Source organism: Patella vulgata, chromosome 4 (assembly GCF_932274485.2).
Source record: "Patella vulgata chromosome 4, xgPatVulg1.2, whole genome shotgun sequence".
NCBI classification, from domain to species: domain Eukaryota; kingdom Metazoa; phylum Mollusca; class Gastropoda; family Patellidae; genus Patella; species Patella vulgata.
In genome coordinates, this window is record NC_065882.2 from 9,560,108 (window position 1) to 9,586,769 (window position 26,662).

The following is a 26,662-nucleotide window of genomic DNA, read 5'->3' on the forward strand; positions in this document are numbered from 1 at the left end:
TTTACGAGATCTGAATTACGCCTGCGCAGTTCATTTTGCGGGAAGTTGCCGACCTACGAAGACGTATCTGTTGTTTACTTTTGTTGCTTATGTTATCATCGAAAAAAGATATAAGATTTCAAACCAATGCGAAATTTTGAGCATATTGATTATATATAATAGGTATCCAACTGTTTTTCATATTCTTTTATATTCTAATTCATCTGCCACTAAGTATTAGATCTAGATATATGTCTAGTAGAGTCTTTTACATTTACAATCATTTCCATACACCGACGATTATAAAATAAATAGTAGTGGTAAGAAAAGTAGGGCGTTTAACCACAGAAATAGATATTGTATTTCTCTGGTTAAATCCATATATGCGTATCAGGTGGGGGCTGCACCGGAGTCGGGCAAAACAATTTTTTTTCGTGCGATCATCAATTTTTTCAGGTAATGCCCATAAATCATGATGAAAAAAATAAGATTTTAGTGGATATAAAAGGAAAAAACATAAATTATTTGGGCGACATTTCGATAGTATTCTTTCAACGTTATCAACGTTGCCCAAATGAATAAGTAGCTGTTTTTCCATAAGTATGTGTTATAGATTATTGGATATTTTTAAGTTTATTTTGATTGATTTTTTCAGGTCCTAAAGTGGATTAAGGTCAATGGATTTCGACCAGACTCAAGCGATACAGTTATCTTTTGAAGATGAAACAGATGATGAAGATAATAGATCTTCTAAAACACCAGTAAGTTTATAGCCCTGTTTACACATGGCAGCGATAAGATCGTGCCGTTCTCGGCATGGTACCAGCCCACGACAAATTTCAAGAAATTGACCCGGTTACATATTACTCTAAAATAATCGTTCTCGGAACTGTGCCAGACTCGCCAAATGTGAAACTCTTCACAGAAAAGTTAATTTCAGTCCGTATGCATATCACCCAGATAAAAACAAGTATGGCGGTTGATTTAGTTTGGGCAGCCATTTTGACAGAACTGATGACAGAACTGTCAAAGTTCGCGGGAAGAAAGTTCAAGGTTCATTTGGCGCATGCGCAGTAATCCGTCGTACTGAGTACAGTTCTCAGACCGGATAACGCTTACATTACGAAAATTTAATCGTGCCATGCTTGGCACCAAGCCGAGACCACTTCATTCAGTGGGCCAAATTGGCATGGTACTCAGTACGGCATGCTTCTGTTTGACCCATTCACGCTTAAAATTTGTAATGTAAATGGGGTTAATGATGTAATCAGTAGGCCTAATATGTTGATCGTCACTGAAGACTTATCGGTTTCAACGCTATGTTTAGTATCACATTCTAAATGTTGCTTGAATTACAGAGTACTGAACTCATTTTTTGCACTATGATCAAGCACAGAGATATTGTGGAATAGCGCTATTCAAATGTTCACTTTATTTCTGAAGGGATGATTTAATTCTTTAGCACTTGGAGCTCCTGAAACCCAACCACCTGAACCATGTGAGAAAAAGAGAGAGAAATGGGGTTTAATGTCCACTCGACACAAACTAGGTCATTTTGGGACTAACATATGGTTCAATTTTATTTCAATAATTCGCGTGTGGGTAGGGGTCTTTAGCAGTTGGAGGAAACTGGAGGAACCGGAGAAAAACCGCGAGGTTGGACAGGCGACCCTACTCCTTGTCACCTACAATCGGGAAATTGAAACCACCCCAGTTGTGAATATCTGTATGATGTACCAGTTTGATACAGCTTAGGGAACAATCGTTTTGGTCAGTTTCGATAATCAGCTACAAAACTCAATGTAAAAAAAATCACTTTTTGTTGAAAACGGGGTTGGTATAGTGGTTTAACGTGTGACAAGGAGTAGGGTCGCCTGTCCAATCTTGTGGGTTTTCTACGGGTCCTCTGATTTCCTTCCACTGCTAAAGACCCACACACGCAAGCAAATTATTGAAATAAAAAAATATGTTCATCCCAAAATGACCTAGTTTTTGTTGAGTGGACATTAGACCCCATTTCTCTCTCTCTCTCTCATTTACATTAGCTTGGTTGGTAGAACACCCGGGCCATTTTATTTCCTATTCATTGTTCAACTTAAGATAAACTTTGATTTTCAGGTTTCCTATCTGAAGGTGTTCAAATATAAAGATTTACCAGAAAAAGAATATCCACTTTATGAAGGTTGGTTTCTATGGATGTTTTTGATGATTCATGAATATATACCTATTTACTGGGGAGGGGGGAGGGGTGACCGGTGTTCCACAAAGTCAAGGGGGTCAATTGAAAAAAAAAACAGCCATGTAAAATGTAGTATTCAGTATGAAATTGTTAGTAACGGTATTCAGACACTGCTTCTGTAACCTTTATTAATAGTAATAGCTATCATATTTCTTTGCATTGATGTGCCATGTTTTTGATTAAAATGGCTATTAAGATGTCTCCGTATTTATCAAACATGTGAACATTGGTGGCACGCACCTAATTAATTAAACTTGTTAATGGCTCTGATATGGGATATCTGAATGAATCTGATCAACGGATATGGGATACCTGACTGAACAGAGTAAATACTGATGTGTTTATGATCAGGAGTTGGGGTCATTTCAGGAAATTGGAATTGTAGTTTGAGCTACTGTCTTTGTTCGTTATTTGAAATTTCTTTTAATCTAAATAATTTATGGAATCAAATGGGGTGGTTAATTAAAGGTTAAAAAACAATTCTATGGTCACATGTTAAATGCTAGTGCATTGAATTTTGCCGGAAAAGCAGAGTTCCGACCTTTATTTGCCGAACTCCAACTGTCAAAAGTTCTTTAATGTTTTAGGTTTTTCATCTCATCCTAATTACTAGGCATCATTTTATTTGTCAGTGGGAACTGGGATAAAAAAAATCCTGAGGAAGAGAGTCCAGTTTCCTTTACACTTGATTGTTACGGCCCCAAATATAATATGTAGATTTGTACAGATACCTGTAGTATCAACATGTTGTTTCTTTCAGGTGAAAATATTATCGGCAGAGACGAATCATGTAATATTTGTATACCAACAAAAGTAAGTCTTCAATAAAAACTGCCCATTCATTACAGTCATAAAAAAATATGAAATTTTAAACCATACAATATTCAAATTGGTCAATCCTATCTCACAACCTTTTGAAGTTTACATTGGTTTCTGATCTTCGTTTTTACTTATCTCAATGTAAATAATACTTGGGCTATCTTTTTCCTACAAGCAAACCTATTCTTCATGAACATAAAGCATAATTATTTTATCTCTTCACCATTGTCCGGCATGGTTCCCTCTTGTCAGTGGTGCAGGATGGGGCTGGCCTGACAAGGGACAGCGTATAGTTGTTCGGATGGGACATAAAACCATGGTTCTTTGTACAGATTGGCATGCATGAAAACGAACTCTTAAAGGTGCGAATTTGATATAAGAGTAGGCTGTAGCACTACTTTCCAGGCAAAATTTTCCTCTTAGCACACAACATTGCGTATACCCGTCTTCATTAGCCCAAGGGGGGGGGATGACCGAACGGTTAGCACACGCGCGCTGTATCATACGGTCTGTCATTGAGTCAACTGGCGGGGTTTTGATTCCCCGGTTGTATGTGACAAGGAGTAGGGTCGCCTGTCCAACCTCGTGGGTTTTCTCCGGGTCCTCCGGTTCCTCCCACTGCTAAAGACCCCTACGCGCAAGCCAATTATTGAAATAAAATTAAACCATATGTTAGTCCCAAAATGACCTAGTTTGTGTCGAGTGGACGTTAAACCCCATTTCTCTCTCTCTCTCTCATTAGCCCAATATGTGCAGAACAGTAGGACGTTAAACCCCATTTCATTTTTGTCTTGTGTCAATAATTGTATTTGATATTTTCACCATTGTCATGTTTCAGGCATTGTCTAAACAGCATGCTTGTATTGAAGTAAAAGGAGATAGTCATTTAATCTACGATAAAAAAAGCTTGAATAAAACTCGCAGGGGAAAGGTAAGTATTAAAAAAACCATTTAATCATATCTTCTATTGTTGAGCCCGGTTGGCGCTGACTTGCCAATAAACCTCATTTCATTCCATTTTTATTGTTGAGTTCTGTGTCCTTACCTTATCCATCTTCATTAGCCCAGTCGGTGCAGAAAAGTAGGAAGTTAAACCCCATTTCATTTGAATTTCATCTTCACATCAAAGTTATGATGTCATAACTGTCAGCTTTTGTTAAAGAAAGCTTTTTGAATTCTGTCTTTCTGTAATTTCATTCTTTGTCCTTGTAGATTTTAGGGATTGTGAAGGTTGAATCTCTAATTGGAATATCTGTCCAAAATTTCGTTCAATTCTGTTCATGTTTTAGGGGGATGGCCGAATGGTTAGCACTTCCACGCTTTATCATGAGGCCTGTCATTGAGTCAACTGGCATGGTTTTGATTCCCCAGTTGTACCTGACAAGGAGTAGGGTCGCCTGTCCAACCTTGTGGCTTTTCTCCAGGTCCTCCGGTTTCCTCCAACTGCTGAAGACTCCTACGTGCAAGCGAATTATTGAAATAAAAAAATTAAACCATGTTAGTCTCCAAATGACCTAGTTTGTCTTGAGTGGACGTTAAACCCTATTTCTCTCTGTTCATGTTTTAAAAAAGATATCCTATTTCATTTTTGTTGTTGAGTTCTGTAAATTGAATGAGATTAGAGGGTTCAAAGCTTCTGGTCGTCATCTGAGAGACATCAGTTTTAATGCTTTGTTCAAATGTTTTGTTTGTATTTCAGTTATTTCTACAGCCTGATGTGCGATACGAGTTAAAGCACGAAAATAAGTTGATATTCGCTGATATAGAATGTGTTTATAAACTATATATAAAGGTGTGTATAATAGATGCCAAGTTCCTAGATAAACAAATTCCTAATATCTAAATATCTGTCCTTTCTCTGTTGTATCAAATAAGCTAATAACAGATTCATTCAACAGTTTTATTATAGCATGGGTTACAAGTTCCTACATCCATCTGTCTTAACCATTTACACTCCGGCCCATTTGTAAAATTAGGGGGTTGGGTGGCGGAATGGTTAGCGAGTGCGCGCTGTATCATAAGGTCTGTCATTGAGTCAACAGGCGTGGTTTCGATCCCCCTTGTCATTGGTGCAAGACGAAGGGCCTGGTAAGGAAAGACGCGTAGTCTTTCGGATGAGACGAAAAAAACTGTCTACCTATGTACTACGTGACAAGGAGTAGAGTCGCCTGTCCAACCTTGTGGGTATTCTCCGGGTCCTCTAGTTTCCTGCCACTGCTAAAGACCCCTACGCACAAGCAAATTATTGAAATAAAATTAAACCATATGTTAGTCCCGAATTAACCTATTTTGTGTGGACGTTAAACCCTTTTTTCTCTGTATATGATATCTGTAAACCTTAATCACATTTTTAACGTTTGTGGGTTGACTTTTTTCAGGCTGTAAATGAAAGTGGATCTGAGACAGGATCCGAGTCTATGTTAAACGATGTAGTTAGCGGTAATAACAATAATAAAGCCAAACTCTCATCACCGACTATAAATGAGGAAGATTATAACGATGATAGCAATGCCAGTAGTGACATACTTCAACCAACACAGGTAACATCTAGCTCTTGAATCACGGTGGGTGGGCGGGGGAGGCTTAATCGAGCGAGGGGGGTTGGATGAATGGTTAGTGTTTGTGCGTTGCATCATAAGGTCTGTCATTGGATTAACTGACGTGGTTTCAATTCCTCGGTTGTGCGTGGCATGGAGTAAGGTCGTCTGTCCAGCCTCATGGGTTTTCTCTTGGAGTCCGATTTTCTCCCACTGCTAAAGACTCCTTTATTGAAATAAAACTGAACCATGTGTTAGTCCTGAAATTAACTAGTTTGTGTTGAGTGGATGTTAAACCTAATGTCTGTCAGATGTAGTCTATTTATTCTTTGATGGTAAAATTGTAGTCTCTTCGTAATTGAAATTGTTTATGATCAAAACATATAACAATTGTAGTCTCTTCGTAATTGAAATTGTTTATGATCAAAACATATAACAATTACCATTACCCTGCATTGAATCAGGCCCGTAACTAGGGGTGGGCACAAGGGGGGCAAAGCAATAGATATACATTGTCCGTCAATTTTACACTACCTGCCCCTTCGTTGCTCTGAGCTAGTTACGGCCCTGCATTGAATAGTTTTATTGGGTAGTTGATTATCTTGTAAATTATTTGATTCTAGTGTTATGAACCAACACAGCAAGTATTAAAGGCATCAAGGTCACGAGTGTACGCAGCTGATTCAGATGATGACAGTTTTATCAGTGGTAGGTTTATTCATTTTCAGAATGCTAATCTTTTTCAAAAACCTCCTCAGTCCCCCCAAACTGTGGCATGTCTAGTGGTGGTCGGATTTAATGGATTGCTTGACCTCTCAAACCTAGATAAAGACATTAAAATTGGCGCCCTAACATCAATAGTTAGGGCATTATGGTCATTTGTATGGAATGGTGGCCATCTTGGGCGCCATTTTGAATTTCACGTCATAGTGACGTAATAGTGTAAAATTGGTAGAATTTTGGAAATCTGTGGTATCGATTTCCTATGGGTAGACACTATACTTGCTTGGTTTAGAGGTCAATATTCACAAGTTATTTAGGAATTAGTGATCTCGTACGTGATTAGGCAAGGCAAAAATTAAAAATGGTGCCAAAAAGTTTCCCCATGGGGTAAAGATGGGTAACTCCATGGAGGGTTAGTACTGGTCCAATGGATCATCAAAAACCAAGAACCATCTTCTTCACCCACTTAATTCCCGGAAATTCTGCACTCCGACCACACTAAAGAGGTAATCTCTTTTAGTCCTTTCACTAATAGAATCAAATCACTCACTCCCTTCACCAATAGACAGTAACCATTCTACCCTTCTAGGTATATTTCAATTAGAACATCCTATAATGTTATTTTATTTGTTGTAGGTAATAATACGACGAGAGGTAATTTAACAGTAAAAGATACACCAATATCAAGAAAATATTTAGGTAAGATATTCTATCAATGCTTTAAACAATCTGATTAAAACACAGATCCTATTTCGTTTCATTTTTTATAGTTCAAAATTGTGTTTACCTTGTCCCTTGAGATCTCTCCACGCCTAAAGTCCTACATTTTGTGATTGGAGTGAAAAGTAAATGAATAATAATCGCCATTTCTTTCTCTATTAGATAAAAGTGATGACCATGTTCTGCCTGAAAGTGGATCAGAGACAGATAATGAAGAGATACCACGTGGAATATTGAACGCACCAACTCAAGCTTGTATAATGGAAAGTGAAACGGAAGAAGATGAAGAAGGTAGATTATTAAATTATGAAATGAAATGAAATGGGGTTTAACATCCTACATCCGAGTGGGATAATGAAGACGGGCATACACCATACAGTGTGCTATGAGGGGAAATTTTGCCCGGGGAGTGGCACTATGGCCTAGGCCCACTCTTGTATCGAATTCCAACTGCCAAGGGATCTTTTACATGCCACCAATGTATACACGGGACCTCGGTTTTTAGTCCCATCCGAACAACTAGACAGCTTCATACTGCACCACTGACAAGGGGAAACCACATCAGAAAGAATTGTGTAGAAAAAGGAGTTCAAGCATACTGTATGAACTGTGGTCTCATAACAGCCTTGGAATTTTGACATTACACCGAAAACCATAGTCTTTCAATCGATGCACAAATGTCCAAAGAACGAGTATGCCAAGTTCTTGTCGATTGATTAGGTAATTAAGTGATCAAAGTATTTATCGTGTAATACACTCTATGCCCCTGCCTTGATTAATCCTTTGTCAGAGTACGGTATCTTTAACATGTTGCCTTGTTTTTTCTTTTTTACATCGGTTTCAAATGGTTTTGGATGTGAGTTATTCTTATTTGCTTTCTTTTTTTACCATGAACAGACAATGTGAGATAGGCCTCTTTTTAATCCAATCGAAGGATATTTGGATTATATTTTCTGAAATTAAATAATCAATTTCTGTACATTTTGTGGGTTAAGCTGTGAAAGACTTCATGGACTCTAATTATTGTAGAAGTAACTGTCATATTCTGCATGAGCTGCCTTCAATTAATTCTTATCTTTTTCTCTGTTTCCCCCACCCCCACCCCGTCTTCAATAGCCCAGTCAAAGCAGAACCCTAACTAGAATGTTAAGCCTCATTTCATTTCAATTCATTTTCTCTTTTTACCACCAACAGATGATGTGAGAAGTAAAGATTTATTAAATGCTGCTACTCAGGCATGCGCTACAGCTGTCCTAGAATCTGATGAAGAAGAAGAAGTTGATGAACTTACTGTCGATCTTAATGCTCCAACACAAGCATGTCCTGGTGCTGCTGACACTACAGATGATACAGATACAGAAGTAAGTTTAAAGGGAACATTTGAACAGATTCTCAGAAATAAAAGTCTGTGTATGTATAAAATTTATAGAGGAATGTTTTATTTACTTTATCTCAAAATTTCAGCTTGACCCACGTGCTGTACTTGATAAATTTCAACTGCACGTTATTTTTATAGAATAAACATCTGGTTTTATCCAGACACCATATAATACAGCTTGGGACACCGGTCTCCATTTCCAGATGAAGACTGACCGGTTTAAGTTGTTTGAAAATGTATCACGTATATTGAGTTAAAGGATTTTAAGGGTTTTTAACACAAATTAGGCAGTTTGTTAAGGGTTTTTAACACAAATTAGGCAGTTTTATTCTCCAAAATATAATCGAGATTGGCCCTTTAAACATCACCCTTTTCACTTCAAATCATGGTCCACTGTACTCTTGTTTCAATGAAATCGAATGACCGTAGAACTTCTCTTAAATTTAACATGCTAAAATTTGTCATTTTCTTTTTGGAAGAAATATCTTGCTAATCAGTTTTAAACAAAAAACTTCAAAAATTGACAGACTGACTAGAATTTAAAAATGAAAACCCACAGTTCCAGTTGTCGCAATATTAACAAAAATTCTGAAACAATTACATGTATATTGAAAATACAGTCGTTTACGTGAAATAAAAAAAATAACAGCTTAACTTTGGGTTAATTCCAACTGTCAGAAAGTACCTCAGGATTTTCTAGTGGTACAGGAGGAGGGCCTGGCATGGAAAAGTGTCTAGCACCACCCTGCATGGCAAATGAAAGTCTTCATTTGTTCGGTTGTGAACACTTAAACAAAAGTAGGTTTGATGACCTTGGCCAGGGAAGACCCATGAACAAGGAAAAAAAATGTGAAAAAAGATAAAGAAAAATAACAGTTTAAAAATACTAGAATCGAGAAAAATGATTTTTGTTGTATGCAGTCATGAATTAAGGCAATAAATAATTTTTATAACTTGTGTGTCTTTTATTACAGGAAGGACCTAGTGCAACAGTAGCTTACACCATGGATGCTGAAACAAGTAGAAAACCTAAATCTGGTATTGGTAAATTATCACCCATCCCTAAATCAAAGAATACAAAAAAGAAAATTCCTGAAAGGACAGCGGCCACAATACCTTACACCATGGAAGCAGATATCAGCGGTGTTGCTGAGACTCAAAGTTTTATAGCCAACGATGATGATGAAGAACTTCTTATCCCTAACAAGAAGAGACAGACTTTAGAAACTCCGGAGAGTGCCTCTTCAGACACACCCAAGACAGGGAACACTGATTCACCGATTTCTAAAGAAGATGAAGTTTTAGAGGAAGAAGAAGATGAGTCTGAGGAGAGAGATGTCAGTCACCTGTTTGCGATGCCAACATTGGCTTGTGATATGGATGAACCAGATGATTCTGAAGAAGCACCACTGGCTGCTGATACAACTGAAGACTCTACTACTGATGATGGTTCAACCCAGCCTTTAGATGATGGAGCCACACAAATCGTGGAAGAACCTGTTCAAAAGAATTCTGGTGATGATGATGCAACACAACTGGTTCCCAACGTAGGAACTTGTGAGGATCAAAAAGATGATGATGCCACACAACCAATCTCAGAAAATATTCCATTTAGCAAAGGTGAAACGACAAAGAAAATTAAAGTCACTCAAGTTATTACAGAAACTGTTCAGGTTGCTGGAAATGAAGATGCAACACTCTGTGTTGGAGAAACAGTTCCTGTTGGTTGTGAGGATCAAACACAATTGATTGATGGTACAGCTGGTTTTGATCCAGAAACAAAAGATAAGCCAGAAACAAGCTCAGAAGAAGCAACACAGATTTATGAAACAGATCAAACCATTCCCATAAATGATGTCAAAGCTGGTCCTGGTCCTGATGATGCCACACTTGCAGTTGGGGAACTAGATGATACAGCAACAATCCCAATTGATAATCTTAAAGATGAAGTTGGATTAGAGAAAGCCACCAATAGATATGGTAGAGCTTCAAAAAGAGTGCCAAAGAAAAAAGGCAGAGGTGGCAAAAGCTCAGATATCAACACAGTTGATGCAACTGTCCCAGTAGAAGACTTAAAACAAGAGGAAGATGTAAACTTAGCTGAGGAACCAACACAGGCTTATGGAGCATCTCCCCAAAAGTCACCCAAAAAGCTAAGAGATTCCTTCACTAGCCAAATTTCTCCACTGAAACTTGACTGTACTGATGATGGTGATGGAATAGATATAGATGCTACTCAACCTTATGGAAAATCTCCACCAAAGAAATTAAAAAGCTTTCAAGAATCTGCAGATGCTACTCAAGAACTCAGTGAAGCTTCTACAGTTCCCTTAGATGAAGTGATTGAAGATGCTACCCAGGCATATGGTGATGGTTCTCCTGTGAAAAGTTCTGGGGAAAGGGGAAAATTTAACAAGAAGATTCCAGAAAAAGAAGATTCAACAGAAGCTGCTGATGAATCTGAGTCTGATGGAGACACTTTACCTGTTGAAGATATTGAGGTATTAATCATTTTTAAAGCGTATTTTAGTTGGAGCTCGTATTGTTCAACATTCCATGTATTGTATATGTTTTAAATTACTGAATATATCCTATCCATTTTAAGAGAGAGATGGGGTTTAAAGTCCCTTCAACACTAACTAGGTTATTTAATGTACCTTTATTTCACTTTGATGCAGTTAACTTTATCAGTAAGGAGAAACTGGAGAAAGACCACAAGGTTAGACAGGCAAACTTACAAGCTGACGTCCGCTTCTTCTTCTTCTTCCATGGGGCTTAACAACCGCTTCCACCTAGGGTGATATCGCAGACTGTATGATCTAGAATGCAAGTGTTGGACCATGCAGCCACCCATTCTCCTTTTTCTAACGATAGCTATCTTTCGATGATTTAGGATGACTTGTCACTGAATCTCTCTCCATATTTTGTAGTTTGTAGCTGATAGTGAAAGTCCTGAAGATGATCGACCACCAATGATACCTATACCATCTCGTTCTCCACATAAATCGGCTTTAGCCAGTCCGAAAAAACGAAGTCCGTCACCATCACCTAAACGGGTAGCTTTTGTTGGGGTAAGTTTCATAATCTCCCAGTTTGGATTCAATAAGATGAAAAAGAGGGCCACCAAAAGATTTTTTTCCAACACTGACTTGTTTATTATATTTTTAAAGGATGCCAAATGTTTTCAAAATTTACTCAACAGATTTGAACCAATAGATTTGAAGTTCCTTTTAGATATTCAACTTTCACAATATTGTAGCATTTTAATTTTATTTTAGGTGACAGATCAAACACCAGAAGATGAAGATGATGATTTAATGAGTCCTGTTATAGATCGCATAGTAGACTCTGATACTCACTCTAAAAATACTCCAGAAAGCACAGCATCCAGAAGAGGAGGCAGAGCGAGGGGCAGAAAAATTTCACCAGACAAAGAAAAGAGACCGATTGAAGAGGTGAAAAGCCTGCCAGGGAGATCAAGGGGTAGGGGGAGAAAGGGGCCTACTTTTGTTGAAAGTCCTGAAACTTCTACACCAGATGAAAAAATTAGTAAAAATGAGACCATTGTTGGTGGTGCTGCAGTGGAAACTGGTGAATCACCATCACCAAGAAAAAATTTGACAGAGGAATTGACTAAAGCAGTAGGAAGAAGCCGGAGGGGCAAAGCTGTAGAAAAAGCAAATGCAAGTAGTGAGGTGGAATTGGATGTTGGTAAGACCGATCAAGATATTACTGGTAAACAATCAACAACTATGAGAAGAGGCAAGAAATCTGTAGTTGAGGCAGAAGAAACAAAAAAGATAGACACTAATATAGTGCCGGAAATATCAGAAACTGTTGCAGAAATTCCCCAGAAAAAAAACACGAAAAGAGGGCGGAAGTCAGTTCAGAAAGCAAAATTAGAATTGTCACCAGAAAAGTCAACTGAGTCTCCAGAGACAGATGATTCAGCAGTTGGTCCAAAGTCTGGTAGAATCAGCAGAAGATCTGTTGCCGACAAACAGAAAGAAATTAATGAAGAATCTGCAGAGTCTGTTGGAAAAGTCCAACAGAAACCACCAACCCGAAGAGGTCGTCAGTCTCTTGTAGAAAAAAGAACCAGTTCTGCTTTGTTGAAGAAGAATGAAAAAATACCTGCAGCATCTGAGTCTGCAGCTGAAGTTCCTGAAGCTCAGACATCTAGAAGAGGTGGCAGATCTGTGCTACCCACAGAAAAACAACCTGAAGAAGTTGAGGAATCAAGCAGTACAAAGAGATTAGAAGATCTGCCAACTGAGTCTGTGACTGAAGTTCCATCACATGGTAAACGTGGACGCAAATCGGTGGCAGGTAAATCAAATGAAAGCAAGACCGTAAACGTCTCGGAAGCAAATAAAACTGCCCAGACATCTAGAAGAGGTGGCAGATCTGTGCTACCCACAGAAAAACAACCTGAAGAAGTTGAGGAATCAAGCAGTACAAAGAGATTAGAAGATCTGCCAACTGAGTCTGTGACTGAAGTTCCATCACATGGTAAACGTGGACGCAAATCGGTGGCAGGTAAATCAAATGAAAGCAAGACCGTAAACGTCTCGGAAGCAAATAAAACTGCCCCAAAAGTTCCACAGAAGCAGGTGTATAAAAGAGGACGCAAGTCGGTGGTTGATAAAACTCCCATTACCCATGAAGTTTCAGAAACATCAGCAAGTTCCTTACCTGGTTCTGATTTCCCAAAAGGTGAAGAATCAACAAAAGATAAATCCCAGGAATCAGAGACTACAGGGCCAATAGTTAGTGGTAGAAGGGGACGTCAGTCCTCTGGCAGAGATCAAACAGTTGGTGAAGCTCAGGCTACCCAGCCATCTCGAGGTCGAAAACGTAGAGGTCAGGATGATGAAGACCAAATTACTGTGAGTACAAATCACCAAATTCTTTTTAATGGCAGTTAATTATTTCTCATGTGGTCACTTTGATATATTAAAATCTTGTGTACCGGTAGTTGATTTGAATATGTCATGTTAGCATCTAGACTGCCAGAAACTACTGTTCCCTCTAGTGCCTCAAGTCATCTGACGCTTGTGCTGTTAACTATGTAAATATTGTATACAGGTGGGTAAGAGAGCAGTAGTTAAAGTAGCTAAGTCTGTTACTCAATATCATTGAAAAAACGAATTATTTGACAATTTAAATGGACATTGATGTTGTGAACTTACCGGGAAAAGATGGGCTTCTGATATCTGATATTGTTTTTTTCGTCACATCCGAACGACTAGACAGCTGTCATTATCAGGCGCTCCGTCTTGCATCACTGATAAGGGGGACCCAAGCTGGAAAATCTGAACATCCAACCTCCAGACTCAATGAATAAAATGATTACTTCTCTCTAGAATTTTTAGGGAACTGGGGTAGTCAATAGGGTTCAGCTGGAACCATTGGTCTATGGACATTGCAGTGTGTAGACATTGCAGTATGTAGACTTTGCAGTATGTAGACATTGCAGTATGATTATAGATATTGTCCACATTGATTGATACAGTTTTGTGGTTCAGTTTTTAATTTGTGTCGTATTTTTATTTCAGGAACTGTCCATTTCAGCTAAAAAAATTAGTAAGATAGAAAATACAGAATTAACATCTTCCCAGGAATCGGCTACTTCAAGTCCTAAACCAACAAATCGTAGAGGTCGAAAAACGAGTTTAGAAGATGTAATCGAATCTCCTACAAGTCGAAATTCTCGAAAAACGAGCCCTCAAGAATCAGGTGACACACCTGCGACTAATCGTTGGGGGCGTCAGTCTTCTGGTAAAACAAAAGATGTTGATAATAATACGGATCTCACATCAAATCAGACCCCAAAAGCTAAAAAACGTCGGGGTCAGGGAGATGAAAGTCAGGAGAGGGTTAGTAGCTTTAATAAATTATTGTTGTAGTCAAAATGACAATACAAAAAAAAAAACAAAAAAAAACAGGAAAAAATTATTATTGCTTATTAGAAATCTCTTGGATTTAATTTGATACTAAATTGTATTAATTTGGCATATACAATTTTGATACTAGAGCATGTCTCAAACCATTTGTATGGAAGCTGGGTTGGATGACGGAGTGATTAGGTCCTGCACGTAGTATCATAAGGCCTGTCATTGTGTATATTTTATTTATTTACAAATTTTTGTGTATTTTTGATTTTTTACCAGATTTTGTGTGTTTTAGTATGGATTTATATATCAGGCTTTCTGTGGTTTTTTTATTTATTTACCATGCTGTGTGTATTTGTATGATTTATTTACCATGCTGTGTGTATTTGTATGATTTATTTACCATGCTGTGTGTATTTGTATGATTTATTTACCATGCTGTGTGTATTTGTATGATTTATTTACCATGCTGTGTGTATTTGTATGATTTATTTACCATGTTGTTTGTAATTTTATGATTTATTTACCAAGCTTTGTGTATTTGTATGATTTATTTACCATGTTGTGTGTATTTTAGGAATTATCAGCATCAGCAAGTAAAATCAGTAAAAGAGGAGATGGTGGAGGATTAACACCATCAAGAATACGATCAGATCTTGATGAAACGATATCGTCCCCTACATTACGGAAAAAAGAACCTAAACCACGAGTTATGTTTACAGGAGTCGTTGATGAACAGGGAGAAAAGGTTAGTTCCCTTTCGCTTTTATCCCTCTTCCTCAGTTATTCACCCCCCCTTCCAAAATACAGTAAAATCCCCACTCTAAGACCTTCTTCATTAGCTAAGTTGTTGCAGAAAAAGGGGGATGGCTGAATGGTTAGGTCTATCATGGAGTCAACTGGCGTGGTTTCGATTGTATGTGACAAGGAGTAGGGTCGCCTGTCCAACCTCGTGGGTTTTCTCCGGGTCCTTCGGTTTCCTCCCACTGCTGAAGACCCCTATGGGCTAGCGAATTATTGAAATAAAATTGAACCATGTGTTAGTCCCGAAATGACCTAGTTTGTGTCAAGTGGGTGTTAAACCCTATCTCTTCCTCTCCCTTGTTGCAGAAAAGTAGGTCGTTAAATCCAGTTTCATATAATTTCCCCTTGTCAGTGGTGTAGGAAGGAGGACTTGGCAAGGAACATTCGGATGGGACAAAAAACAGGTCCTTCCGTTTTGTACACATTGGGACACACATAAAAGAACCAATGACAGTTAGAATTTGACGAGTAGGTAGAAATACTGCTGTCCTGCCAAAATTATCCCAATAGCACACTGCATGGCGTTTGTCTGTCTTCGTTAGTCGGGTACGCGCAGAATAGTAGGACGTAAAAAAATTTCAATTTCTAACAGGGGTTGGATGGCCGAATGATTAGCACGTGTGCATTGCATCATAAGGTCTGCCATTGAGTCAACTGGCATGGTTTCGAGGAGTAGGGTCGCCTGTCCAATCTCCAGTTTCCTCCCACTGCTAAATACCCCGATGCACAAGCGAATTATTGAAATGTAATTGAACCATATTGTTAGTTCCAAAACGACCTAGTTTGTGTAGAGTGGATGTTAAACCCCATTTTTCTCTCTCTCTCTCTCTCCCTCTCTCTCTCTCTCTCTCTCTCTCTCTCTCTCTCTCTCTCTCTCTCTCTCTCTCTTTCAATTTCTAAGGAAATAGACTAGTTAGTTTGAAATTTGCATCATAAAAAAAAAAAAATCTACGCTAATTCAGAATAACAGACAACCAAACAATGTCTGTGACAGGTGCTTTATGTGTAGTTTAATGGTTGAGTGCGAGACATTAAAGATACATTATGGGGATACGATAATGCGTAGGCAGTTCTCACTATAATAGTTAAAAACTAGATAATGTAAAGGCAATTTGATGAAAATTTCAGTCAAATTGATTCACTCTGAACCGAGAACTAAGCGATTGAAATTTCCGCCTGGCCTCGATCATCATTACTAAAGTCAGTACGATAAACAGCATAGTCTCGATTATCCATTTAATCGTTAAATCATGAAGGAAAGTTATGCTGTAAATCGGCTCATAATCCAGTAAACATCGCAGGCTAGCGATGCCATCTAGAGTTGATTATGGTCTAGATAGGTAAAGAAAGACCTGCAATAAGTTGATATTGCAAGAGTGTGATAGCAGGAGGGCAATATCTATATATTACGCAATGTCTTCCACAAGACCATAAAACAACTTAAAATACAGACATTATCCAGTGTGTGCATTTCAATGAAATACGTCACACGGGTCCAACATTGCAACTAGTATAAATAATGTATGCTTGGCACACTGCCCGTACCATTATTTGAAATAATGGTACACCAACATCAAAGGATGAATTCACATCTGTATTTTAAGTACCTTTAATGATTGATGTTGACTATATATGTGTTGTATTTCAGACTGTGAAAGAACTGGGTGGTACATTAGCTGATTCTATACAAGAATGTTCTCATTTAGTCACAGATAAGGTAGTACTAATTCATTCTTTTTCATTTTACTCAATTCATTCTTTTTTATTTAACTTAAAATGTTGAGTTTGAGTAATCAAGGAGATCTGTACATCATACTGATGAGGCAATTCTAGTTCCATATGTGATCGGACAAGCTGTATACCATATTGATATGTGATGAGGCAAGCTGTATACCATATTGATATGTGATGAGGCAAGCTGTATACCATATTGATATGTGATGAGGCAAGCTGTATACCATATTGATATGTGATGAGGCAAGCTGTATACCATATTGATATGTGATGAGGCAAGCTGTATACCATATTGATATGTGATGAGGCAAGCTGTATACCATATTGATATGTGATGAGGCAAGCTGTATACCATATTGATATGTGATGAGGCAAGCTGTATACCATATTGATATGTGATGAGGCAAGCTGTATACCATATTGGTATATGATGAGGCAAGCTGTATACCATATTGATATGTGATGAGGCAAGCTGTATACCATATTGGTATATGATGAGGCAAGCTGTATACCATATTGATATGTGATGAGGCAAGCTGTATACCATATTGATATGTGATGAGGCAAACTGTATACCATATTGATATGTGATGAGGCAAGCTGTATACCATATTGATATGTGATGAGGCAAGCTGTATACCATATTGATATGTGATGAGGCAAGCTGTATACCATATTGGTATATGATGAGGCAAGCTGTATACCATATTGATATGGGATACTTATAGTATCTATAGATACTTATTCAATATGAGGCCTAAAATTTAAAAAACTAATTTAGTCAGCACATTTCCAGATTATTGTTGCAGAATACCAAAAGATGTCCATGATTTTAAGGTCTAAAGTGAGTTGAAAAGGTTTAAAGATTAATTATATTTTATAGATACGAAGAACAGTGAAGTTTTTAGGTGGTTTATGTCTCGGGGTACAGATTGTTAGCCCACAGTGGTTAGAACAGTGTAAAACAGCTGGAATGTTTCTTGGTAAGTTGCAACCTCATTAAAACACAGATCCTATTTCGTTTCGTTTTTTATAGTTCAAAATTTTCTTTTACTTGTCTTTACTACACTAAGATCTGGAAGAGTTGTTATATAACCCGCATTCTTGATGATATGAGGCATTAGCCTATGAATCGGTCTGTTAAAACAAAATTTTGAAATATAAAAAACGAAATGAAATGTGTTTTGATCAGATTGTCTCAGAATAAAGTAATTTGACTGAAATTTTGTCTTTATCTATTTTTAAACTATTATAGTAAATCTTACATAATGTATCTTTAATAAATAGTTATATTTTGTATATATAAATATGCGACAACCATTGACGACTGCCCCTTGTCATGTAAATTAGTTATTGGCAGGATTAAATGTATACGTTAAAGAATGGTTAAATGATAGAAGCAATGTTTTATATTTATATATGTTAAAGGAGCTTAAAGCGCTAAAACATTAGCGACCTAGAAATTGACACAAATGGGTCTTAACACATATAATAATGTAATATGAATGTATATAAACTAATTTACGTTCAATGTTAAAGGTGCTAAATCTATGTCGCAATGCATATAATAATGTAATGAATATTGTATTTATATAGACAGCAGTAAATATATAGTCAGTGATAAAACAACAGAGAAACAGTACAAGTTTTTATTACATCAGTCACTGGACATAGCTTCAACACATCCCATGTTACAAGGTTATAAAATACATGTTACTAAATCAGTTAAACCAGGCCCAGATACCATGAAAGGTACGTTATGTTTATATTACAAGGTTACGCTACACCTCAGGTATCATGTAGTTGTGCTGTTTTAACTGGTGTGGTTTCAATTCCCCGGTTGTACATGACATGGATTAGGGTCGCCTGTCCAATCTCATGGATTTTCTCTGGGTCATCCGGTTTCCTCCCACTGCTAAAGACCCCTACTTACACGCGAATTATTGAAATAGTTCTTATATTTTCTTGAAAATTTCATTCCAAATATGAAAAAACAGATTGAATTCCTTTAGTCCATTACTTTTAATTGACATTGAATATCTAATATTAAAAATCTGTTTTAGATGACCTTTACTATTATTTATGGCACATGAAAAGAAGTAGGGTCCTTCAGTTCCCCCCCCCCCCCCACATCTAAGGACCCGTACCCCCGCAAGCAAATTATTGAAATAAAACTGAACCATATGTTAGTCCCGAAATGACCTAGTTCGTGTCGACTGGACATTAATCTCTCTCTCTCTCTCTCTCTCTCTCTATAAAATCAGTTATATGGGACCAGATACCATGTACCATGAACCCTACGTTGTTAGGCCTTATAAAAAAAAATATCCTAGGGCAGTATTGAGTAATTAATTAGTTTTGAGAAACTAAACAGTTATAAAACCAACGCTCATTATCTATTCTAGACAGACCATTTAAACTACACAACAGTAGAAACCCAATGGTTTTCTATGATTCTTGGCGGATTCGAACAGAACAGTTTTCGAAAGTTGGGTTGGAAACTAAACATTAACTACAGAAACTCGTGCAAAAACAACACAACTAAATGATACCCAAATTGTAGTGAACAGCATCTTGTCGTTTAAATGGGATAAAACACTTTTCTGTTAATTATAAATTTCTCAATTGGATAATTTTTGTGTTTTTGATATACACGGACACAAGATGTTGATACCCTGAGTCATGTTGTTTGTTTTTGTTTTTCAGAAATATTAGAATGTGCTGGTGCTGAGGTATGTATTATTAGTTTTGAATCATGAAGATTATATTTTATAAATAAACTTAGTAGAATGTTTTAGCAGCTCTTAGCATGGGAGGGGGGTTGGATGACCGAATGGTTAGTGGGTGCGCGTTGTAACATAAGGTCTGTCTTTGAGTCGACTGGAGTGGTTTTGATTCCCCGGTTATAAGTGACAAGGAGTAGGGTCGCCTTTTGGAGACTCCCGCCTTGTGGGTTTTCTCTGGGTCCTCCCGTTTCCTCCCACTGATAAAGATCCCTACTCGCAAGCGAATTATTGAAATAAAATTGAACTATATGTTAGTCCCGAAATGACCTGGTTTGTGTCAAGTGGACATGAAACCCCATCTTTATCAGTGGGAGGAAACAGGAGCACCCGAAGAAAACCCATGAAGTTGGAAAGGCGACCTCATTCCTTGTCATGTACTTGTGGGGAATTGAAACCGTGCCATTTGACTTAATGACAGACCTCATGATGCACTGCTCACACATTAACCATTTGGCCACACAACCCTGCATAAGAATGTGTAGAATGTAGGACGTACAACCCCATTTGATTTCAATCCATCTTTTTATTTACAGTATATAAAAACATTACCGAAGAAGAAAGAAGGTAATATAATTGTTATATCCTGTGACGAGGATAAGAAATTATGTCAACCAGCAGTAACGGCAGGGATAGACGTTGTGTCATCAGAATTTATTTTAACAGGAGTTTTACGACAAACAGTCGAGATTGAATCATATCCTTTTAAAACAATTTTAAATCTACTTAGAAATACAGAGCCAAGGTGGCTACGTGAGTAAGACGCTGGCTCGCTAGCCTGGAGGTTGCGTGTTCGATCCCTGCATTGACCAAGAAAGTTCAACGTGGTTTCTCCTTGCCAGTGGTGTAGGAAGGGGAGCCTGTCTAGTCGTTCGGATGGGATGAAAAATCAAGGTTCTGTGTATACCCTTTGGCAGTTGGAATTCGATATTTCACTTAGAGATACATTATGTAAGAAATGAAGACGGGCATATGCCATACAGTGTGCTATGAGAGAAATTTTGCCCTGACAACGGCACTACGACCTACTGTTATATTGAATTCCAACTGTCAAGGGATCTTTTACTTGCACGCCAATGTATACACATGACCTCGGTTTTTCGTTTCATCCAAACAAATAGATAACTGTCCTTGGCAGGCCCGCTCACAAGGGGGAACACTGACAAGGGGAAACCATGTCAGAAAATCCTGACGAATTTTCTCGGCCAATGCAGGGATCGAACATGCAACCTCCCGGCTAGCGAGCCAGTGTCTTACCCACTTAGCCACTGTGGCTCCGCATTATATAAGAGCTAAACGTGTCTGTTGCAGTTCGTTCTTTTGGCTTAAAATGTTATATAAACTATTATTTAGACATTTATTCACATAACAAACATAAATTCAACTCTCTAGAACATCGTATGGCAAAGATTTTTAATGGATTGAAACATAATCGCCATTTAATAATTGTAGCAATGAAAATCAAGACTACGCTATTCATATCAAAACTTCAAACATTCATAACTTCACTCTGAATAAAGTAAATTGACTGCAATTTTCAATATATTCCTTTTTCATTATCTATTTTTAAACTATTATAAGGAGAACTGTCAGCTCTTTATCTAAACCTTACATAATGTATCTTTAACGGTCGTACTCAATTTTTATTTTATCAATTAGTCAATATTTTCACCAAATAATTGGTTACTTATATACCTTGATAAAAAAAATTGTGTACGACCCTTTTCACCAAACAAAGTGTACGTAAAACTCCAGGAATGTACGAACGAACCAAATAATTATCCATTATTTCCTTGACGTCAATACTTTTAGATTATTTACTACCCCAACTACAGCAGCAGCAACTAACAGTAAAACCGCTCCCAGATCCAAGGCTAGAAAAAGATGATTTGTGAAAAATGAATGAAACAGCTAACATCATCATTGTTGTAATTCATCATTTCCTCGCGGATAAAAGAAAGACTTTCATTTTTTGGTTATAACTCTCATATTGGTCATTCCTTCATGAATATTCATCTGAAGACACACATATTATTGGTCATTCCTTTATCGGAATCCATCCGTCTATCGGCACACATGTTATTGGTCATTCCTTCATCAGAGTCCATCCAAGATCCGTCTGTTGGCACACATGTTATTGAAGTCTTATTCAAGCGAATGGGAGCTTATCAGCAATTACCATATTTCAAACAGTTGACAATGACCTCTTATGACCCAATCCTGGCCTCTGGCCGGTTCGTTTCAAAATGGATTTGAAACCCTGCATGGTAACAAGGAATTTATTGAAGGGAGTTCAGAGCTGAAATGGATGAGTAGGAATGTTACTATTCGTAGTAAGTTCAAATATTTCGAGTTGTTGAAGTGGCATTTTAGCAATTGGTCACATGAAATAAAACACAAAACTAATGTAATAGGAGTGACATTCCTAGTATGATTCTTATTGTGGCTTGATAATGACTAGAGAATCATTGTTTATATATTGCACAGTAATTGTATTCCATAAAGTGTAGTGTTTTATTAAAATATTCTGATATTCACTTGCTCGTTACAAGCGTTACAACTTGTATTCATTTAACCCTTGTGGGTTCACGTTGTGAGAATCACACAGCAGGTATCATGGGGACCCCAGTTATAATTCAAAGTTTTTACGTACCGATATATTTGAATTAAAAGGCAGTGGTTTAGTTTTTATTTGCTTTCATATTTGACAACTGAAAAACAACTAAATTATTATACAAAAACATTTTAGTGACATTTGGAAAAGATTTAATAATTCTCACAAAATTGCTACTTTGTGTACTATGTGATAAAGAGGTTAAATGGCAATTCAAGCTTGATACACAAACCATTGAATATTTGGAATTCATCATTTAATTTTTGGTATTTGTAACATGCAGATGTTAAAAGAGAGAATACTCTGGCATACCCAATATGGTATCAGGCAGAAACACATTAGCAAAATCCCTTCAAGCGTTGGGTCTGATTTGCATGTAACATAACTCTGCATGTGGGAAGCAGATGGAAACCAAACTCTTCGCTACGTGTAAAAATGTATAGGAGACAAAGTCACTAAACTTATATTGTATTTAGGGGGGTTGGATGGCTGATTGGTTAGTGTGTGCACGCTATATTATAAGGTCTGTCATTGAGTCAACTTCCCCGGTTGTACGTGACAAGGAGTGGGGTAGCCTGTCCAACCTTGCAGGTTTTCTCTGGGTCCTCTGGTTTCCTCCAACTGCTAAAGCCCCCTAGATGCAAGCGAATTATTGAAATAAAATTGAACCATATGTTAGTCCCGAAATGACCTAGTTTGTGTCGAGTAGACATCAAACCCCATTTCTCTTTCTATATTTTAGTTGAATGATAGTTTTGTTTATTTTTAAAGATGTTTTTATAAACTGAATTATATATATCTAGATGTGATTGTACAATATTTGATTTTATACATTTTAACAGATGAATTTTAAATCTAGTTGGGGTGTAAATAAAGCTAGTACTTGGAACGTGGACACCAAGAATTTTCATAAAAATTGATGAAAATAGGTGGCCAGTCTTTAGATAGGTAATAATATCTCGATTCATATTTTATCAGTTTTCATCCTATATATTTTAGTTATTGTACTGTTGTAAAATACATCAAGTATATAAATTGTAAAATATACAAAGCTATTACCAGAAAATAAAAAGAACTGTGATAAAATATCCATACGATTAGTTGATAGACTGTGTTAGTCGAGGGGCTGTGTTAGTGGAGAGGCTGTGATAGTCATAGGCTGTGATAGTCATAGGGCTATGGGCTGTGTTAGTCGAAAGGCTATTGGCTGTGGTAGTCGATGGGCTATGATAGTCAAAGGGCTATGGGCTGTGGTAGTCGAGAGGCTGTGTTAGTCACGAGGCTGTGATAACGATGGGCTGTGGTAGTCGAGGGGCTGTGTTAATCCAGAGGCTGTGGTAGTCGAGGGGCTGTGCTAGTCAATGGGCTGTGGTAATCAAGGGGATGTGGTAGTCGAGGGGTTGTATTATTCAAGGGCTTTGGTAATCGAGGGGCTGTGTTAGTCGAGAGGCTGTGATAGTCATAGGGCTGTGGTAGTGGAGGGGCTGTATTATTCAAGGGCTTTGTTAGTCGAGAGGCTGGGATAGTCATAGGGTTATGGGCTGTGGTAGTCGAGGGGCTATGTTAGTCGAAGGGCTGTGTTAGTCGGGGGCTATGATAGTCAAAGGACTATGGCAGTCTAAGGGCTGTGGTAGTCAAGGGGCTGTGATAGTTGAAGGGCTATGATCTGTGGTAGTCAAGTGTCTGTGTTATTCAAGGATGATTGTCGAGAGGCTATTTGCTGTGGTAGTCGAGGGGCTGCTTTGGTAGTCAAGTGGGTTAAGGGAACTGAACACTAGACGAGTTTGTCCTGGGTTCAACACCCAGCATTGGCCTAGAAGAATATAAGGAGTTATCACTTGTTTGTCTAGTTATTTGTATGTAAAAATCAAGGTTTGGAAGTAACAGAACCCTTGACAGTTGTAATTCGATCAAGAGTAGGCTAAATGCCACTGTCTGGGCCAAATTCTCCTTGCATACATTTCACATGTGACTATAGAAATGAAATGCTATTGAATATAAATGGTTACCTTATTGCAGGAACCAGGCATTCGCCATGTCTACTCTACTAACAGTCAAGGATTCTTTTACGTACAAGGCCATGTTCCTGAAGCAACGACCGCAAGTTTTACGACATCTAACCATTGCTAGAGTAGTCAGAAATTCCCGAACTTAAAGCTACATTATATGACTTTACCGAAGACAAGTGAACAGCAGCGTCCAATCTGGGGTTGTGACACAAACAGACTCAAATCAAACTTAGCGACGTCCAAGGAAACCTTGACATTGATTGAACCTTCGACTTTGAAACTTGATTACCACGGGTAGACATTTTAGCTGGAAAGCGCAAGACTTGGTATTCGCCATGATCAAGGAATCTGATAGGTTCTCAACCTGGGCTTGTACCCAATCGAAATTAGTGCCTAATTATGCGGGGTATTATGTGAAGATCTTGATAAGATGTACAGAGTTAAAGGAAGATCAAGCCTTCTATTGAAGATGATGCAAGGTCAACATGCACATTAGACCTCAATTTTTGTCTCATCCGACTGACTGGACACTGTTCATTACCAGACTCTGTCATGCATCCTTGGTTGTACGTGACAAGGAGTAGGGTCACCTGTCCAGCCTTGTGGGTTTATTCCGGGTCCTCCAGTTTCCTCCCACTGCTAAAGACCCCTAAGCGTATGCGAATTACTGATATAAAATTAAACCATGTTATTCCCGAAATGACCTAATTTGTGTCAAGAGGACTTTAAACCCTATTTCTCTCTCTCTTCTCTCTGTCATGCACCACTGGAAAATCCTGAGAAGCCATCTCTTGTCAACACTGCGATGGAAATGCGGGTGCTACTGGGTTGAGAGCCAACACATACTCACTGAACCACTGTGGCTCCCTGGAACTGTAGAAATCAGTATGTTAGTCTAGATCTCTGAATAACTATTAATGTGGATGGGGGATGTTCGATTGGTCAAATATGTGTGTGTTAGATCATAAAGTCTGTCACTGAGTCAAGTGTCGGGCAAGGTTTCGATCCCACAGTTGTACATGTCAAGGAGTAGGGACACATGCTTAACCTTGTGGGTTTTCTTCGGGTCCTCTAGTTTCCTCCCACTGCTAAAGACCCCTACCCACAAGTGAAAAATTGAAATAAAACCGTACAATGTTACTGTTAGTCTGAAAATGACCTAGTTTGTGTCGAGTGAATATTAGACACTTTTCACTCCTTACCCCCTTCCCTTCCCCTCCTTACTCCCCTTCCCTCCCCCTTTCCCTTCCCTCCCCTCTCCCTTCTTACCGCCCTTTCCCTCTCTGGTTACTAATGAACTTGAAATGGAAAACATCAAAGGCAATTAGTTTTACAGGTAATTTTAATAAATCTCTGTATATATGTATGTATATATGTATTAATAATCTCTCCAGTGTAAATATATAAAAACAACCAACTCAAATTCTCCCTCATATTGAAGTTTAAAATAGATATTAAATGCATTCAGATACTTGTTTCAATATCATTTAGTAACTGAACTCAAAGCTCGCCCTTAACAAACCATTTCATTGGCTAAGCCCTCACACCATTTAGAACACATCAATAATAACAACTCTTCCAGATCCTAGTGTAGTAAAGACAAGTAAAACGAAATTTGAACCATAAAAAAGAAACGTAATAGGATCCGTGTTTTAACCAGATTGATTACCAACATATTTCTTCTAGATATATTCAGATCAAACAGTAACAAAATATTATAACACTTCATGTATATCATATAAAATTAGAAATAAAATAGAAAATAAGAATTGTTAGTAAGTAAAATATAAAATATGAACAAATATTCCTGATAACATAATAATTATAGAGAATTAATAGTTAGGCCTATATATAATAATAGCAAGCCAATAGTAGGCCTATATATAATAATAACAAGGCAAGAGTAGGCCTATATATAATAATAAGAAGCCAATAGTAGGCTTATATATAATAATAACAAGCAAATAGTAGGCCTATATATAATAATAGCAAGCCAATAGTAGGCCTATATATAATAATAACAAGGCAAGAGTAGGCCTATATATAATAATAAGAAGCCAATAGTAGGCTTATATATAATAATAACAAGCAAATAGTAGGCCTATATATAATAATAAAAAGCCAATAGTAGGCCTATATATAATAATAAAAAGCCAATAGTAGGCCTAATTGACCTGGCCTATATATAATAACAAACCAATAGTAGGCCTAATAGACCTGGCATATATAATAATAACAAGCCAATAGTAGGCCTATTAGACCTGGCATATATAATAATAACAAGCCAATAGTAGGCCTAGATTTAAAGTCTCTGGGCATCATTTTAGGAATCACTTGCAAACTGATGTGAAAGTTGAATCTAAAAGAAATACAGGGTGAGCCCCCTCCCCCCCAAAAAAACCCCATAAAAATTGTATTAAATCCTACAC

General features: G+C 37.7%; 1 protein-coding gene across 1 annotated transcript; it reads left to right on the plus strand.

Annotated features, from left to right (window-relative positions):
- Nucleotides 1-37: 37 nt before the first annotated feature.
- On the plus strand, nt 38-23,314 carry LOC126819073 (mediator of DNA damage checkpoint protein 1). The gene is made up of 22 exons (XM_050546901.2): nt 38-162; nt 635-740; nt 2,098-2,161; nt 2,979-3,031; nt 3,876-3,968; nt 4,737-4,829; nt 5,416-5,577; nt 6,198-6,282; nt 6,934-6,996; nt 7,180-7,308; nt 8,212-8,378; nt 9,370-10,896; nt 11,326-11,466; nt 11,674-13,284; nt 13,954-14,274; nt 14,867-15,037; nt 16,742-16,810; nt 17,711-17,810; nt 18,424-18,579; nt 19,534-19,559; nt 20,147-20,306; nt 21,416-23,314. The coding sequence occupies exons 2-22, from the start codon at nt 657-659 to the stop codon at nt 21,496-21,498; spliced, it is 5,358 nt and encodes a 1,785-aa protein (XP_050402858.1). The 5' UTR covers nt 38-162; nt 635-656; the 3' UTR covers nt 21,499-23,314.
- Nucleotides 23,315-26,662: the final 3,348 nt, after the last annotated feature.